A 15,589-nucleotide genomic window follows, 5' to 3' on the forward strand; every position below is an offset into this window, starting at 1 on the left:
AACTGGGAACTCGGGAAGAAACGAGCTCCGACTGGGAAAATCATCCATCCTGTAAGTCAGGAACTTGGGCCTCATGAAATCTACCTTTGTTTTTTTTTCAGTTCTCAGTTTGTCTTGAAAGCACCAGAAATCCAGAGAATGGCAGACTTTGATAAAAGTTTGATGACAAAACTTGCCCACAAAGGACCGCCGCACGACCTTCCTGTTCAAGTGAGCACAGCACAATAAGGTCAGTCCAAAAATGTATTGTATGCTGTAGCATAAATAATGTAATATGCCAGGGAGGTATGTATACTGTAGCTAAGAAAGTAATACTTAGTGTATGTTGTGTAGCAAGCTGTTAGTAGGCCATGTGCCTCACCCTAATAATTTGGTCCCTTTCCCCTCTTAATTTCAGCTAATATTCTGACTTGGTGGTGCACATGTAGCTTATAAACTGTTTTAGAGAAATGTAATCACTGAATATTGTAAGAGCTTTCATTGTCTGCTTATTTGCCCGCTTTATTTGTCCTACAGTTCTGATTTGGTGTACAGGAAGAACAGTGTAATTATGTTGCGGTACATTTCAAAGTTCTGAACAAGTAGTTGAATAATTAATAAGTAATTGAATACGTCCGTCCTAGCTCGCTCATTAATGTCTCAGTATAAATTATGGATCTTATCCGCTTGCCGTCCCTTTATGCCATAGTTCGTACATCTCAATTGTCAGTAGAAACAACATTTGTTTATGCAAGTAAGCCATATAAGCTACAGTACCAGTCAAAAGTTTGGACACACCCACTCATTCAAGGGTTTTTCATAATTTTTTACTTTTTTCTAAATTGTAGAATAATAGTGAAGACATCAACACTGAAATAACACATGAAATCATGTAGTAACCAGAAAGGTTTTAAACAAATCGAAATGTATTTTATATTTGACATTCTTCAAAGCCACCATTTGCCTTGACAGCTTTGCATACTCTTGGCATTCTCTCAACCAGCTTCACCTGGAATGCTTTTTCAACAGACTTGAAGGAGTTCCCACATATACTGAGCACTTGTTGGCTGCTTTTCCTTCACTCTGCGGTCCAACTCATCCCAAACCATCTCATCACTCTCCTTCTTGGTCTTTGGCCTGGTTTGCTAACTACATCTCTCAAAGAGTGCAGTGTATAAAGTCAGAACATCTGCTGTCTCAGCCACTGCTTGTCACCAAGGGTGTACCCCAATTTATTTATTTTTTTTTTTTCACCTTTATTTAACCAGGTAGGCTAGTTGAGAACAAGTTCTCATTTGCAACTGCGACCTGGCCAAGATGAAGCATAGCAGTGTGAACAGACAACACAGAGTTACACATGGAGTAAACAATTAACAAGTCAGTAACACAGTAGGAAAAAAAGGGGAGTCTATATACATTGTGTGCAAAAGGCATGAGGTAGGCGAATAATTACAATTTTGCAGATTAACACCGGAGTGATAAATGATCAGATGGTCATGTACAGGTAGAGATATTGGTGTGCAGAAAAGCAAATAAATAAAAACAGTATGGGGATGAGGTAGGTAAAAATGGGTGGGCTATTTACTGATGGACTATGTACAGTTGCAGCAATCGATTAGCTGCTCAGATAGCAGATGTTTGAAGTTGGTGAGGGAGATAAAAGTCTCCAACTTCAGCGATTATTATTTTTTATTTGTATTTTTCTCTTTTTAAATTTATTTTTTTGCAATTCGTTCCAGTCACAGGCAGCAGAGAACTGGAACGGAAGGCGGCCAAATGAGGTGTTGGTTTTAGGGATGATCAGTGCTGGAGCGCGTGCTACGGATGGGTGTTGCCATCGTGACCAGTGAACTGCGATAAGGCGGAGCTTTACCTAGCATGGACTTGTAGATGACCTGGAGCCAGTGGGTCTGGCGACGAATATGTAGCGAGGGCCAGCCGACTAGAGCATACAGGCCGCAGTGGTGGGTGGCATAAGGTGCTTTAGTGACAAAACGGATGGCACTGTGATAAACTGCATCCAGTTTGCTGAGTAGAGTGTTGGAAGCAATTTTGTAGATGACATCGCCGAAGTCGAGGATCGGTAGGATAGTCAGTTTTACTAGGGTAAGTTTGGCGGCGTGAGTGAAGGAGGCTTTGTTGCGGAATAGAAAGCCGACTCTAGATTTGATTTTCGGTTGGAGATGTTTGATATGAGTCTGGAAGGAGAGTTTACAGTCTAGCCAGACACCTAGGTACTTGTAGATGTCCACATATTCAAGGTCGGAACCATCCAGGGTGGTGATGCTAGTCTGGTGCAGGCAGCGAACGGTTGAAAAGCATGCATTTATTTTTACTAGCGTTTAAGAGCAGTTGGAGGCCACGGAAGGAGTGTTGTATGGCATTGAAGCTCGTTTGGAGGTTAGATAGCACAGTGTCCAAGGACGGGCCGGATGTATATAGAATGGTGTCGTCTGCGTAGAGGTGGATCAGGGAATCGCCCGCAGCAAGAGCAACATCATTGATATATACAGAGAAAAGAGTCGGCCCGAGGATTGAACCCTGTGGCACCCCCATAGACTGCCAGAGGACCGGACAGCATGCCCTCTGATTTGACACACTGAACTCTGTCTGCAAAGTAGTTGGTGAACCAGGCAAGGCAGTCATCCGGAAAACCGAGACTACTGAGTCTGCCGATAAGAATATGGTGATTGACAGAGTCGAATGGTCGATGAAGACTGCTGCACAGTACTGTCTTTTATCGATGGCGGTTATGATATCGTTTAGTACCTTGAGCATGGTTGAGGTACACCTGTGACCGGCTCGGAAACCAGATTGCACAGCGGAGAAGATACGGTGGGATTCGAGATGGTCAGTGACCTGTTTGTTGACTTGGCTTTCGAAGACCTTAGATAGGCAGGGCAGGATGGATATTGGTCTGTAACAGTTTGGGTCCAGGGTGTCTCCCCCTTTGACGAGGGGGATGACTGCGGCAGCTTTCCAATCCTTGGGGATCTCAGATGATATGAAAGAGCGGTTGAACAGGCTTCAGAAATAGAGGGTCCAGATTGTCAAGCCCAGCTGATTTGTACGGGTCCAGGTTTTGCAGTTCTTTCAGAACATCTGCTATCTGGATTTGGGTAAAGGAGAACCTGGAGAGGCTTGGGCGAGTAGCTGCGGGGGGGGAGCTGTTGGCCGAGGTTGGAGTAGCCAGGCGGAAGGCATGGCCAGCCGTTGAGAAATGCTTGTTGAAGTTTTCGATAATCATGGATTTATCGGTGGTGACAGTGTTACCTAGCCTCAGTGCAGTGGGCAGCTGGGAGGAGGTGCTCTTGTTCTCCATGGACTTCAGTGTCCCAGAACTTTTTGGAGTTGGAGCTACAGGATGCAAATTTCTGCCTGAAGAAGCTGGCCTTAGCATTCCTGACTGTGTATTGGTTCCTGACTTCCCTGAACAGTTGCATATCGCTGGGACTATTCGATGCTATTGCAGTCCGCCACAGGATGTTTTTGTGCTGGTCGAGGGCAGTCAGGTCTGGAGTGAACCAATGCTCGATTCTAGGCCCTACGCTCTTCTCAATTTATATTAACAACATAGCTCAGGCAGTAGGAAGCTCTCTCATCCATTTATATGCAGATAATATATTCTTATACTCAACAGGCCTCTCCCCGGATGTTGTGTTAAACGCTCTACAACAAAGCTTTCATGGTGTCCAACAAGCTTTCACTGCCCTTAACCTTGCTCCAAAACAAAGGTCCTGTGGTTTGGTAGGAATGCCCACACCACTCTCCTCCTTGGTCAAATAGCCCGTACACAGCCTGGAGGTGTGTTGGGTCATTGGAGAGCAAGATGGCGCCGACAGAGAGCGCTGCCTAGCTTCTCGTCCTTAGGAAACTTTGGAAGCGGATCCTTTGTACGCACCACCCAGGGCAAGTGCAATTTGAACTGATTCCAGAGGCCGACCCAAAACAACGCCGCCGGAGAAGGAGACTGAGTGGTCTTCTGGTCAGAATTCGGAGGCACGCACACCACCCACCGCTTCCGAGTAAATTACTCGCTAATGTCCAGTCCCGAGATAACAAGGTTGACAAAATCAGGGCACTGGTTGCTTTCCAGAGAGACATCAGAGATTGTAACCTACTCTGTTTCACGGAAACATGGCTCTCTGCCTACATACAGACTACATACAGACTGCTGCCTACATACAGACTTTAAATAAATGGTACACTAGTCACTTAATAATGGCATTTTAATCATGTTTACATATCTTGCATTACTCATTTCATATGTATATACTGTATTATATAGTCACTTAATAATGGCATTTTAATCATGTTTACATATCTTGCATTACTCATTTCATATGTATATACTGTATTATATACTATCTATTGTATCTTAGGCTATGCGGCTCTGTCATTGCTCATCCAACTATGTATATATTCTTATTCCATTCCTTTACTTAGATTTGTGTGTATTAGGCATTTGTTGTTGACTTGTCTAATGTCCATTGCTCGTGGTTCTTGCCCCAAGCAAGTCTCTTCTTCTTATTGGTGTCCTTTAGTAGTGGTTTATTTGCAGCAATTCGACCATGAAAGCCTGATTCACACAGTCTCCTTTGAACAGTTGATGTGTCTGTTACTTGAACTCTGTGAAGCATTTATTTGGGCTGCAATTTCTGAGGCTGGTAACTCTAATGAACTTATCCTCTGCAGCAGAGGTAACTCTGGGTCTTCCTGTCCTGTGGCGGTCCTCATGAGAGCCAGTTTCATCATAGTGCTTGATGGGTTTTTAGAACTGCACTTGAAGAAACTTTTAAAATTCTTTAAATGTTCTGCATTGACTGACGTTCATGTCTTAAAGTAATGATGGGCTTTATTTTTTCTTATTTCAGCTGTTTTTTTTCCATAATATGGACTTGGTATTTTACCAAATAGGGCTGTCTTCTGTATACCACCCCTAACTTGTCACAACACAACTGATTGGCTCAAATGCATTAAGATGGAAATAAACTCCACAAATTAACTTAAGTTATTTGAAATGGATTCCAGGTGACTACCTCAAGAAGCTGGTTGAAAGAATGCCAAGAGTGTGCAAAGTTGTCATCAAGGGTACTTTGAATAATCTCAAATATAACATATATTTTGATTTGTTTAACTCATGTGTTATTTCATAGTTGTGATGTCTTCACTATTATACAATGTAGAAAATAGTAAAAATTAAAGAAGACCCCTTGAATGAGTAGGTGTGTCCAAACTTTTGTCTGGTACTGTATGTTTTTTTTAAAGGCAGTAAATGAGGCTGAATGAACTGTTTCGCTGCCTGACAAGGCTCTGCTGATAGCCAGGTGTATTGTTGTGTTGTGTTGTGGCTGTGCTGGCATGCATCCCAATTATATATGTTTTGTTTGCCTCACCAAGATTTACATGCTAAAATCGCCACTGTTGAAACAGCCGGCCTCCTGGGCTTTTCACGCAGGACAGTGTCTAGGGTTTACCGAGAATGGTAAACAAACATAACATCCTGTCATTGGCAGTCCTGTGGGTGAAAACAGCTCGTTGATGAGAGGTCAAGGGGGAATGGCAAGAATTGTGCAAGCTAACAGGCGGGTCACAAACAGGCAAATAATGGTGCAGTACAACAGTGGTGTGCACAACGGCATCTCGGAACGCACAACTCGTCAGTTCTTGTCACATATGGCTATTTCCGCAGATTACCACACAGGGTTCTACTTCTATCAGCTAAAAACATGAAACGCTCCAGATGGGCATGCCATCACCAACACTGGTTGGTGAGGAGTGGTAAAGCATTGCCTGGTCCAAAGAACCCCGGTTCCTATTGCGTTATGCTGATGGCAGAGTCGGGATTTGGCGTAAGCAGCATGACTCCATGACCCCATCCTGCCTAGTGCCATGGTACAGGCTGGTGGTGGAATGGTTTGGGGAATGTTTTCCTGGCACGTTAAGTCCCTTGATACCAACTGAGCAATCGTTCCACACCCCGAAGAATTCAGGCCATTCTGGAGCCAAAGGGGGGTCCGATCCATTACTAGATGGGTGTACCTAATAAACTGACTGTCTGGGTTTACATCTAAACAACCATCCAAATATAATAAGGTTATAGAAAGGCACATTGGATGCCACATGAAACAGGCATTTCCAACAATAAGTATGACATTTTAGTGGTTTATTTGAATGTAAAAAAACAAAAACAGCATAGTGTTTGACATGATAGAAAGCCAAGACAACCGAAGGTTTGCCTCTGACTAAAAATACACTGATGCCATTTCTCTTCTCACCACTCCTTTATCTAAGGAACACCTTTATGAGGTTCATCTCCAAGTAGAGAGGAAGGGAGCCATGCCCCACTGCCCCCCTAACAGACTGTCTGTCTGTCCCATCACCTGAAATGTACCCCTCTCAAAGTCAACTTTGAGAACGAATGTTAAAGGTAAATGGAATTCAATGGCACTATTTTCCTTGCTTATATTCAAAGGCCCAGCAACTAAAGTACAATCTCAACCTCCTATAAAACCTTATAACACAACCAATGACACACAATAACAGTAAAGAAAGTCACAAGAGCAAAAAATGGCACCATTTTAAGGAGTGGAGAGGGACTGAAGAAGGTAGGAGTGTTTCAGTTAGAAATGATTAAAGACCAGAGGATAAGACATCTAGTGGGGCTGCTCTAGTAAAACGGGTGTGCCACCCAGATAACATACTATTGCCTTCATAGTGCACTACTTTTGACCAGGGCGTGTAACCCAAAAAGCATACTATTGCCTACATAGTGCACTACTTTTGACCGGAGCCCTGGTCAAAATTAGTGCACTAAATAGGGAATATGGTGCAATTTGGGACACAACCTGTAATAAAAACATACAGCATGTGAAAGGTCAAAATGAAAACATATCCACATGGGACTCCCACAAAGCTGGTCTTTACTTTATTTAACATAAGGATCATGTCATCAGTATATTATAGCCTATAGAATAAAGGCCTCATTGGAGAACATTGGACATTCATTGGGTCATACTATCTGATTGAACCAGGGTTGGTGGGATGGGGTGGGGGACAGTAGCAGTGTAGTTCAAAGGCTTCTTAGAGCACCAAAACTATATCTATCTATGGTATGGACTGACTGCAGGGTGTTAATAAGGTCAAAGAAAATTGCCTTGCCACAAGTGCAGGCAACTGCTTGATATCTCCCACCCCATGCGAATGTGCATGATTTTAATAGGTCTCTGTCAGCTATGTACATTCGAATACACTTGGTGTTTATTTATAGATGTCTCTCTCTAATATATTAATGTACAAAATATAGAATCTAAAATATCTGATAGTTTGGTGTTTTGGAGTCAAAATACAAAATGTTGAAAATACAAAAAAGCTTTTCATTGACATCCTCAGTTGAAAGTGTTTTCAGCATGTGTCTGTGTTTTTTTGTATGTATGTGTACAGTGGCAAGAAAAATAATGTGAACCCTTTAGAATTATATGGATTTCTGCATAAATTGGTCATAAATGTTATCTGATCTTCATCTAAGTCGCAACAATAGTCAAACAGTCTGCTTAAACTAGTAACACACAAACAATTATAATTGTTCATGTCTTTATTGAACACACTGTGTAAACAGTCACAGTGCAGGTTGGAAAAAATGTAATAACTGGTTGACCCTCCTTTGGCAGCAATAACCTCAACCAAATTTTTTCTGTAGTTGCGAATCAGACCTACACAACGGTCAGGAGGAATTCTGGACCATTCCTCTTTACAAAACTGTTTCAGCTCCACAATATTCTTGGGATTTCTGGTGTGAACCGCTCTCTTGATGTCATGCCACAGCATCTCAAACGGGTTGAGGTCAGGACTGACTGGGCCACTCCAGAAGTTTTTTTTCTTCTCTTCAAGCCATTCTGTTGATTTACTTCTGTATTTTGGGTTGTTGTCCTGTTGCATCACCCAACTTCTGTTCAGCTTCAATTGTCAGATTGATAGCCTTACATTCTCCTGCAAAATGTATTGATCAACTTGAATTCATTTTTACTTTGATGATCGAAAGCTGTCCAGGCCCTGAGGCAGCAAAGCAGCCCTAACCATGATGCTCCCTCCACCATACTTTACAGTTGGGATGAGGTTTTGATGTTGGTGTGCTGTGCCTTTTTTTCTCCACACATAGTGTTGTGTGTTCCTTCCTTACAAACAACACAACTTTAGTTTCGTCTGTCCACAGAATATTTTGCCAGTAGTGCTGTGGAACATCCAGGTGCTCTTTTGCGAACATCAGACGTGCAGCAATGTTTTTGTTTGGACAGCAGTGGCTTCTTCCGAGGTGTCCTCCCACGAACACCATTCTTGTTTAGTGTTTTTACGTATCGTGGACTCGTCAACAGAGATGTTGGCATGTTCCAGAGATTTCTGTAAGTCTTTAGCTGACACTCTAGGATTCTTCTTAACCTCATTGAGGATTCTGCGCTGTGCTCTTGCAGTCATCTTTGCAGGACGGCCACTCCTAGGGAGAGTAGCAACAGTGCTGAAATTTCTCCATTTATAGACAATTTGTCTTACCATGGACTGACTTTTAGAGATACTTCTGTAACCCTTTCAAGCTTTATGCAGGCAACAATTCTTAATCTTAGGTCTTCTGAGATCTCTTTTGTTCGAGGCATGATTCACATCAGGCAATGCTTCTATTGAATAGCAAACACAAATTGAGTTTATTACCTAAACAAAATCTCCAATACTGTCTCATTGATTCGACTCCTGACTCCAATGAGCTTTTGGAGTCTAGGGGTTCACATACTTTTTTCAACCTAAACTGTGAATGTTTAAATTATATATTCAATATAGACAAGAAACTTAAATAATTTGTGTGTTATTAGTTTAAGCACACTGTGTTTGTCTGATTGTTACTTAGATGAAGATCAGATCAAATTGAATGACCAATTTATGCAGAAATCCAGGTAATTCCAAAGGCTTCACATTCCTTTACACTCCACTGTATGTGTGTTGTCCAGCGTGTGTGTGCGTGTGTTTCTACGTGTGTGTGTCTGTTGCACGTTTGTCTGTGTGTTTGCGCCTGTGTGTAAAGTAGACTGTGGAAGAGTTCTGTAAACTCACACGGAGAGGAGCAGAGCAGTCTCGCTCTGGTCGTTCAAGTACCCTGCCAGGTTAACGGCCCACCTAGGACCCCTACTGGTGATTTAAACACACTGCTCCTTCCTCTCTGACCAACTCTGGTAAAGGGTTTGACAGTGCTGCTGTATTGGCTGGCAATGGCCATGTTAGTGTGTAGTATACCTATTGTATGGAGAATTGCAATATCTGTACCACTTAACAGTACAACAGTGTACAAAGACAACATACATGGACTGTATGGACAAAAACAGTTTGTTTTCACACACACACACACACACATATATATATACAGATAAAACAGTGTGTTTTACGTGTATATATGGTTTTCAGTGTCTTCATGCAGGTTTTTTTTGGATCGACTTGGATCCTTCAGCAGAATGTCTATGACAACACAGGTAGTGTAGCGATTTCCTCAGAGAACCTTACAGAGACCTACAGTACTGTGAGATGATTGGCTGTAAGTGGTTCCTTATCTCACACTGACTGGTGGGAATAAGACTGAGAGACTGCTGTCATAATGTGTCTGTCTTCTGCAGTCTAGGACTTCTTTGGTCTCCTCAGCGAACCCATGCCCTCTAAGCACCTCCCTCTGTCACTTTCCCCCAATCCGAGTGGATGCTGGGTGTGGTCTCCTTCATTCTGGGCCAATCGGAGGCTAACCTGTGCAGGTAGGGAGGGGCTAAATGTAGGAAAAGGGGTATGGGTGGGAGGCAGTCAGTTCCCCAAGCTAACACAGGTCTATGAACCTGCTCGTCAAAGGCTTGGGGGTTAGCCCAACAGCCCCCCCTTCTACTTCTCCTGCGCCAGTGTCAGTCCGTTACTGGGGCTGCTTTTGAATAGGCTGCGTCTGAAATGGCACCCTATTCCCTATGTAGTCCACTACTTTTGACCAGAGACCTATGGGCCCTGGTCAAAAGTAGTGCACTATACATGGAATAGTGTGCCATTTCAGACACACCCTGGGTGTTAACTGCTGGGAGGTCCTCCAGTGAGGAAGTAGGTCTGCATCTCTCCTTTACCCTTCACCTTGACCAGGCCTCGGCACTCTAGTGTGTAGTTATAGGAGTTCAGCACATTGTACAGGTCAGAGGTCACCTGGTGGGAGAAAGGAGAGAAAAGAGAGAGGGAATGAAGGGTAGAAAGTAAGAAGTTGTAGTCATAAACTGACACAGAGGATCAGTCTCCACGTATCTTGATCTTAGGCACACTGCCTCCCCTTTCACACTACCACATGATAATATAAATAAAAGTACACTACCGTTCAAAAGTTTAGGGTCACTTAGAAAAATCCCTGTTTTCCATGGAAACATGCATGAAATTAGTTGCAAAATGAATAGGAAATATAGTCAAGACGTTGACAAGGTTATAATAGAAATAATAATTGTGTCCTTCAATCCTCCATTTGCAGCAATTACAGCCTTGCAGACCTCTGGCTTTCTAGTTGTCAATGTGTCAATCTGAAGAGTTTTTACCCCATGCTTCCTGAAGCACCTCCCACAAGTTGGATTAGCTTGATGGGCACTTCTTACGTACCATACGGTCAAGCTGCTCCCACAACAGCTCAATAGGGTTGAGATCCGGTGACTGCAGGCCACTCCATTATAGACAGAATACCAGCTGACTGCTTCTTCCCTAAATAGTTACATTTACATTTAAGTCATTTAGCAGACGCTCTTATCCAGAGCGACTTACAAATTGGTGCATACACCTTATGACATCCAGAGGAACAGCCACTTACAATAGTTCTTGCATCGTTTGGAGCTGTGCTTTGGGTCATTGTCCTGTTGTAGGAGGAAATTGGCTCCAATAAATCGTAGTCCACAGGGTATGGCATGGCATTGCAAAATGGAGTGAAAACCTTCTTTCTTAAAGATCCCTTTCACCCTCTAAAAATCTCCCACTTTACCACCACCAAAGTACCCCCAGACCATCATATTGCCTCCCCCATGCTTTTACAGATGGCATCAAGCACTCCTCCAGTATCTTTTCATTGTTTCTGCGTCTCAGGAATGCTCATCTTTGTGATTCAAACTTAGATTAGTCTGTCCATAACACTTTTTTCCAATCTTCCTCTGTCCAGTGTGTTATTTTGCCCATATTAATATTTTATTTTTATTGGCCAGTCTGAGATTTGGCTTTTTCTTTGCAACTCTGCTTAGAAGGCCAGCATCCTGCAGTCGCCTCTTCACTGTTGACATTGAGACATGTTTTGCGGGTACTATTTAATGAAGCTGCCAGTTGAGTACTTGTGAGGTGTCTGTTTCTCAAACTAGACACTCTAATGTACTTGTCCTCTTGCTTAGTTGTGCACCGGGGCCCCCCACTCCTCTTTCTATTCTGGTTAGGGCCAGTTTGCACTGTTCTGTGAAGGGAGTAGTACACAGCATTGTGTGAGATCTTCAATTTCTCGCATGGAATAGCCTTCATTTCTCAGTACAAGAATAGACTGACAAGTTTCAGAATTTAGCTAACACAACGTGTCATTGGAACACTGGAATGATAGTTGCTAGTAATGGGCCTCCTGTACGCCTATGTAGATATTCCATTAAAGTCTCCCGTTTCCAGCTACAATAGTCATTTACCATTTCTGATCAATTTGATATTTTAATTTACAAAAAATGTGCATTTCTTTCAAAAACAAAGACATTTCTAAGTGACCCCAGTACATACATTTGAAGTCGGAAGTTTACATAGACTCATTTTTCAACCACTCCGCAAATTTCTTGTTAACAAACTATAGTTTGGCAAGTCGGTTAGGACATCTACTTTGTGCATGGCACAAGTAATGTTTCCAACAGTTGTTTACAGATTATTTCACTTATAATTCACTATCACAATTCTGGTGGGTCAGAAGTCAATATACATGAAGTTGACTGTGCCTTTTAAACAGCTTGGAAAACTCCAGAAAATTATGTCATGGCTTTAGAAACTTCTGATAGGCTAATTGACATAATTTGAGTCAATTGGAGGTGTACCTGTGGATGTATTTCAAGGCCTACCTTCTAACTCAGTGCCTCTTTGCTTGGCATCATGGGAAAATCAAAATAAATCAGCAAAGACCAGCCAACCAAGAAAATTGTAGACCTCCATAAGTCTGGTTCATCATTGTGAGAAATTTCCAAACGCCTGAAGGTGCCACTCTCATCTGGACAAATAATAGTACGCAAGTAAAAACACCATGGGACCATGCAGCCGTCATGCCTCTCAGGAAGGAGACGCGTTCTGTCTCCTAGAGATTAACGTACTTTGATGCGAAAAGTGCAAATCAATCCCAGAACAACAGCAAAGGACCTTGTGAAGATGCTGGAGGAAATGGGTACAAAAGTATCTATATCCCCAGTAAAACGAGTCCTATATCGACATAACCTGAAAGTCTGCTCAGCAAGGAAGAAGCCACTGCTCCAAAACAGCCATAAAAAAAGCCAGACTACGGTTTGCAACTGCACATGGGGACAAAGATCATACTTTTTGGAGAAATGTCCTCTGGTCTGATGAAAAAAAATAGAACCATTTATGTTTGGAGGAAAAAGGGGGAGGCTTGCAACCGTGAACCATGGGGATTGCAGCATCATGTTGGGGGGGTGCACTTCACAAAATGGATGGCATCATGAAGAGAAATTATGTGGATATATTGAAGCAACATCTTAAGACATCAGTCAGGTGTCACGCCTTGGTCATTGTATTTTGTGTTTTTGTTATATTATTTGGTCAGGCTAGGGTGTGACATGGGTTTATGTTATTGTATTTTCGTATTGGGGTTTGTAGTATTTGGGATCGCGGGTGATTAGGGGTGTTAGTCTTGGCTGCCTGAGGCGGTTCTCATTCAGAGTCAGGTGATTCTCGTTGTCTCTGATTGGGAACCGTATTTAGGTGGCTACGTCCCTTCCGTCTTCAAGAGAGCGAGAGTTGCACCCCTTCTGAAAAAACCTACACTCGATCCCTCCGATGTCAACAACTACAGACCAGTATCCCTTCTTTCTTTTCTCTCCAAAACTCTTGAACGTGCCGTCCTTGGCCAGCTCTCCCGCTATCTCTCTCAGAATGACCTTCTTGATCCAAATCAGTCAGGTTTCAAGACTAGTCATTCAACTGAGACTGCTCTTCTCTGTATCACGGAGGCGCTCCGCACTGCTAAAGCTAACTCTCTCTCCTCTGCTCTCATCCTTCTAGACCTATCGGCTGCCTTCGATACTGTGAACCATCAGATCCTCCTCTCCACCCTCTCCGAGTTGGGCATCTCCGGCGCGGCCCACGCTTGATTGCGTCCTACCTGACAGGTCGCTCCTACCAGGTGGCGTGGCGAGAATCTGTCTCCTCACCACGCGCTCTCACCACTGGTGTCCCCAGGGCTCTGTTCTAGGCCCTCTCCTATTCTCGCTATACACCAAGTCACTTGGCTCTGTCATAACCTCACATGGTCTCTCCTATCATTGCTATGCAGACGACACACAATTAATCTTTCCTTTCCCCTTCTGATGACCAGGTGGCGAATCGCATCTCTGCATGTCTGGCAGACATATCAGTGTGGATGACGGATCACCACCTCAAGCTGAACCTCGGCAAGACGGAGCTGCTCTTCCTCCCGGGGAAGGACTGCCCGTTCCATGATCTCGCCATCACGGTTGACAACTCCATTGTGTCCTCCTCCCAGAGCGCTAAGAACCTTGGCGTGATCCTGGACAACACCCTGTCGTTCTCAACTAACATCAAGGCGGTGGCCCGTTCCTGTAGGTTCATGCTCTACAACATCCGCAGAGTACGACCCTGCCTCACACAGGAAGCGGTGCAGGTCCTAATCCAGGCACTTGTCATCTCCCGTCTGGATTACTGCAACTCGCTGTTGGCTGGGCTCCCTGCCTGTGCCATTAAACCCTACAACTCATCCAGAACGCCGCAGCCCGTCTGGTGTTCAACCTTCCCAAGTTCTCTCACGTCACCCCGCTCCTCCGCTCTCTCCACTGGCTTCCAGTTGAAGCTCGCATCCGCTACAAGACCATGGTGCTTGCCTACGGAGCTGTGAGGGGAACGGCACCTCAGTACCTCCAGGCTCTGATCAGGCCCTACACCCAAACAAGGGCACTGCGTTCATCCACCTCTGGCCTGCTCGCCTCCCTACCACTGAGGAAGTACAGTTCCCGCTCAGCCCAGTCAAAACTGTTCGCTGCTCTGGCTCCCCAATGGTGGAACACACTCCCTCACGACGCCAGGACAGCGGAGTCAATCACCACCTTCCGGAGACACCTGAAACCCCACCTCTTTAAGGAATACCTAGGATAGGATAAAGTAATTCTTCTCACCCCCCTTAAAAGATTTAGATGCACTATTGTAAAGTGGCTGTTCCACTGGATGTCATAAGGTGAATGCACCAATTTGTAAGTCGCTCTGGATAAGAGCGTCTGCTAAATGTCTTAAATGTAAATGTAGCCGGAGTTTCGCTTTGTATTTCGTGGGTGATTGTTCCTGTCTCTGTGTAGTTTCACCAGATAGGCTGTAATTGGGTTTCACGTTCCGTTTGTTGTTTTCGTATTTGTATAGTTATTTCATGTGTCACTTTTTCATTAAAGTCATGAGTAACCACCACGCTTCATTTCGGTCCGACTCTCTTTTGACAAACAAAGAACGACGTTACAGAATCACCCACCACACACGGACCGAGCAGCGTGTTAACAGGCAGCGACAGCTTGAACAGCGAAGGGAGGACGTTATGGACAGCAGAGGCATGGAGTATACGACGAGGGAAGAAATAGACAGGTGGACGGCCGACCCAGAGAGAATGCCGGAGCCCGCCTGGGATTCGCTGGAGCAGTGCGAAGAGGGCTATAGGCGAATGGAGTCGAAAAGAAAGACACGGCGGCGCAGAGCTAAAACCGAAAGTCACCCCCAAATATTTATTGGGGGAGGGCTCAGGGAGAGAGTAGCAGAGTCAGGAGTCAGACCTGAGCCTACTCTCCCTGTTAATCGTGAGGAGCAGCAATATAAGGACTTCTGGTCTTGGGAGATGATATTAGACGGAAAAGGACCCTGGGCGCAGCCGGGAGAATATCGCCGTCCCAAGGAAGAACTAGAGGCGGCTAAAGCGGAGAGGCGCTGGTATGAGGAGGCAGCACGGCGACGCGGATGGAAGCCCGAAAAGCAGCCCCAAAAAATTATTGGGGGGGGGCTTAATGGGTGTATGGCTATGCCAGGTAGGAGACCTGCGCAAACTCCCTGTGCTTACCGGTGGGCTAGAGAAACCGGGCAGACACCGTGTTATGCTATGGAGCGCACGGTGTTTCCAGTGCGGGTGCATAGCCCGGTGCGGTTCATACCAGTCCTTCGTATTGGCCGGGCTAGAGTGGGCATCGAGCCAGGTACGCTTGGGCAGGTGCTCAAGAGCTCCAGTGCGCCTGCACGGTCCGGTCTATCCAGAGCCACCTCCACACACCAGTCCTCCGGTAGCAGCTCCCCGCACCAGGCTTCCTGTGCGTGTCCTCGCTCCAGTATAACCAGTGCC

The 15,589-nt window shown here is 44.5% G+C and overlaps 1 protein-coding gene across 2 annotated transcripts in view; it reads right to left on the bottom strand.

Annotated features, from left to right (window-relative positions):
- Window positions 1–6,128: 6,128 nt before the first annotated feature.
- The window catches only part of LOC118366914 (adenylate cyclase type 5-like), a 133,685-nt gene continuing 124,224 nt past the window's right edge, over window positions 6,129–15,589 (bottom strand). For both annotated transcript variants that reach the window (XM_035749749.2, XM_052493608.1), the window contains exon 21: window positions 6,129–10,191. In XM_035749749.2, the coding sequence (XP_035605642.2) occupies window positions 10,063–10,191 (129 nt within the window). In that variant the 3' untranslated portion in view covers window positions 6,129–10,062. The remainder of the gene's footprint in view (window positions 10,192–15,589) is intronic.

This window comes from Oncorhynchus keta, chromosome 34 (assembly GCF_023373465.1).
Source record: "Oncorhynchus keta strain PuntledgeMale-10-30-2019 chromosome 34, Oket_V2, whole genome shotgun sequence".
In the NCBI taxonomy this organism is placed as follows: Eukaryota; Metazoa; Chordata; class Actinopteri; order Salmoniformes; family Salmonidae; genus Oncorhynchus; species Oncorhynchus keta.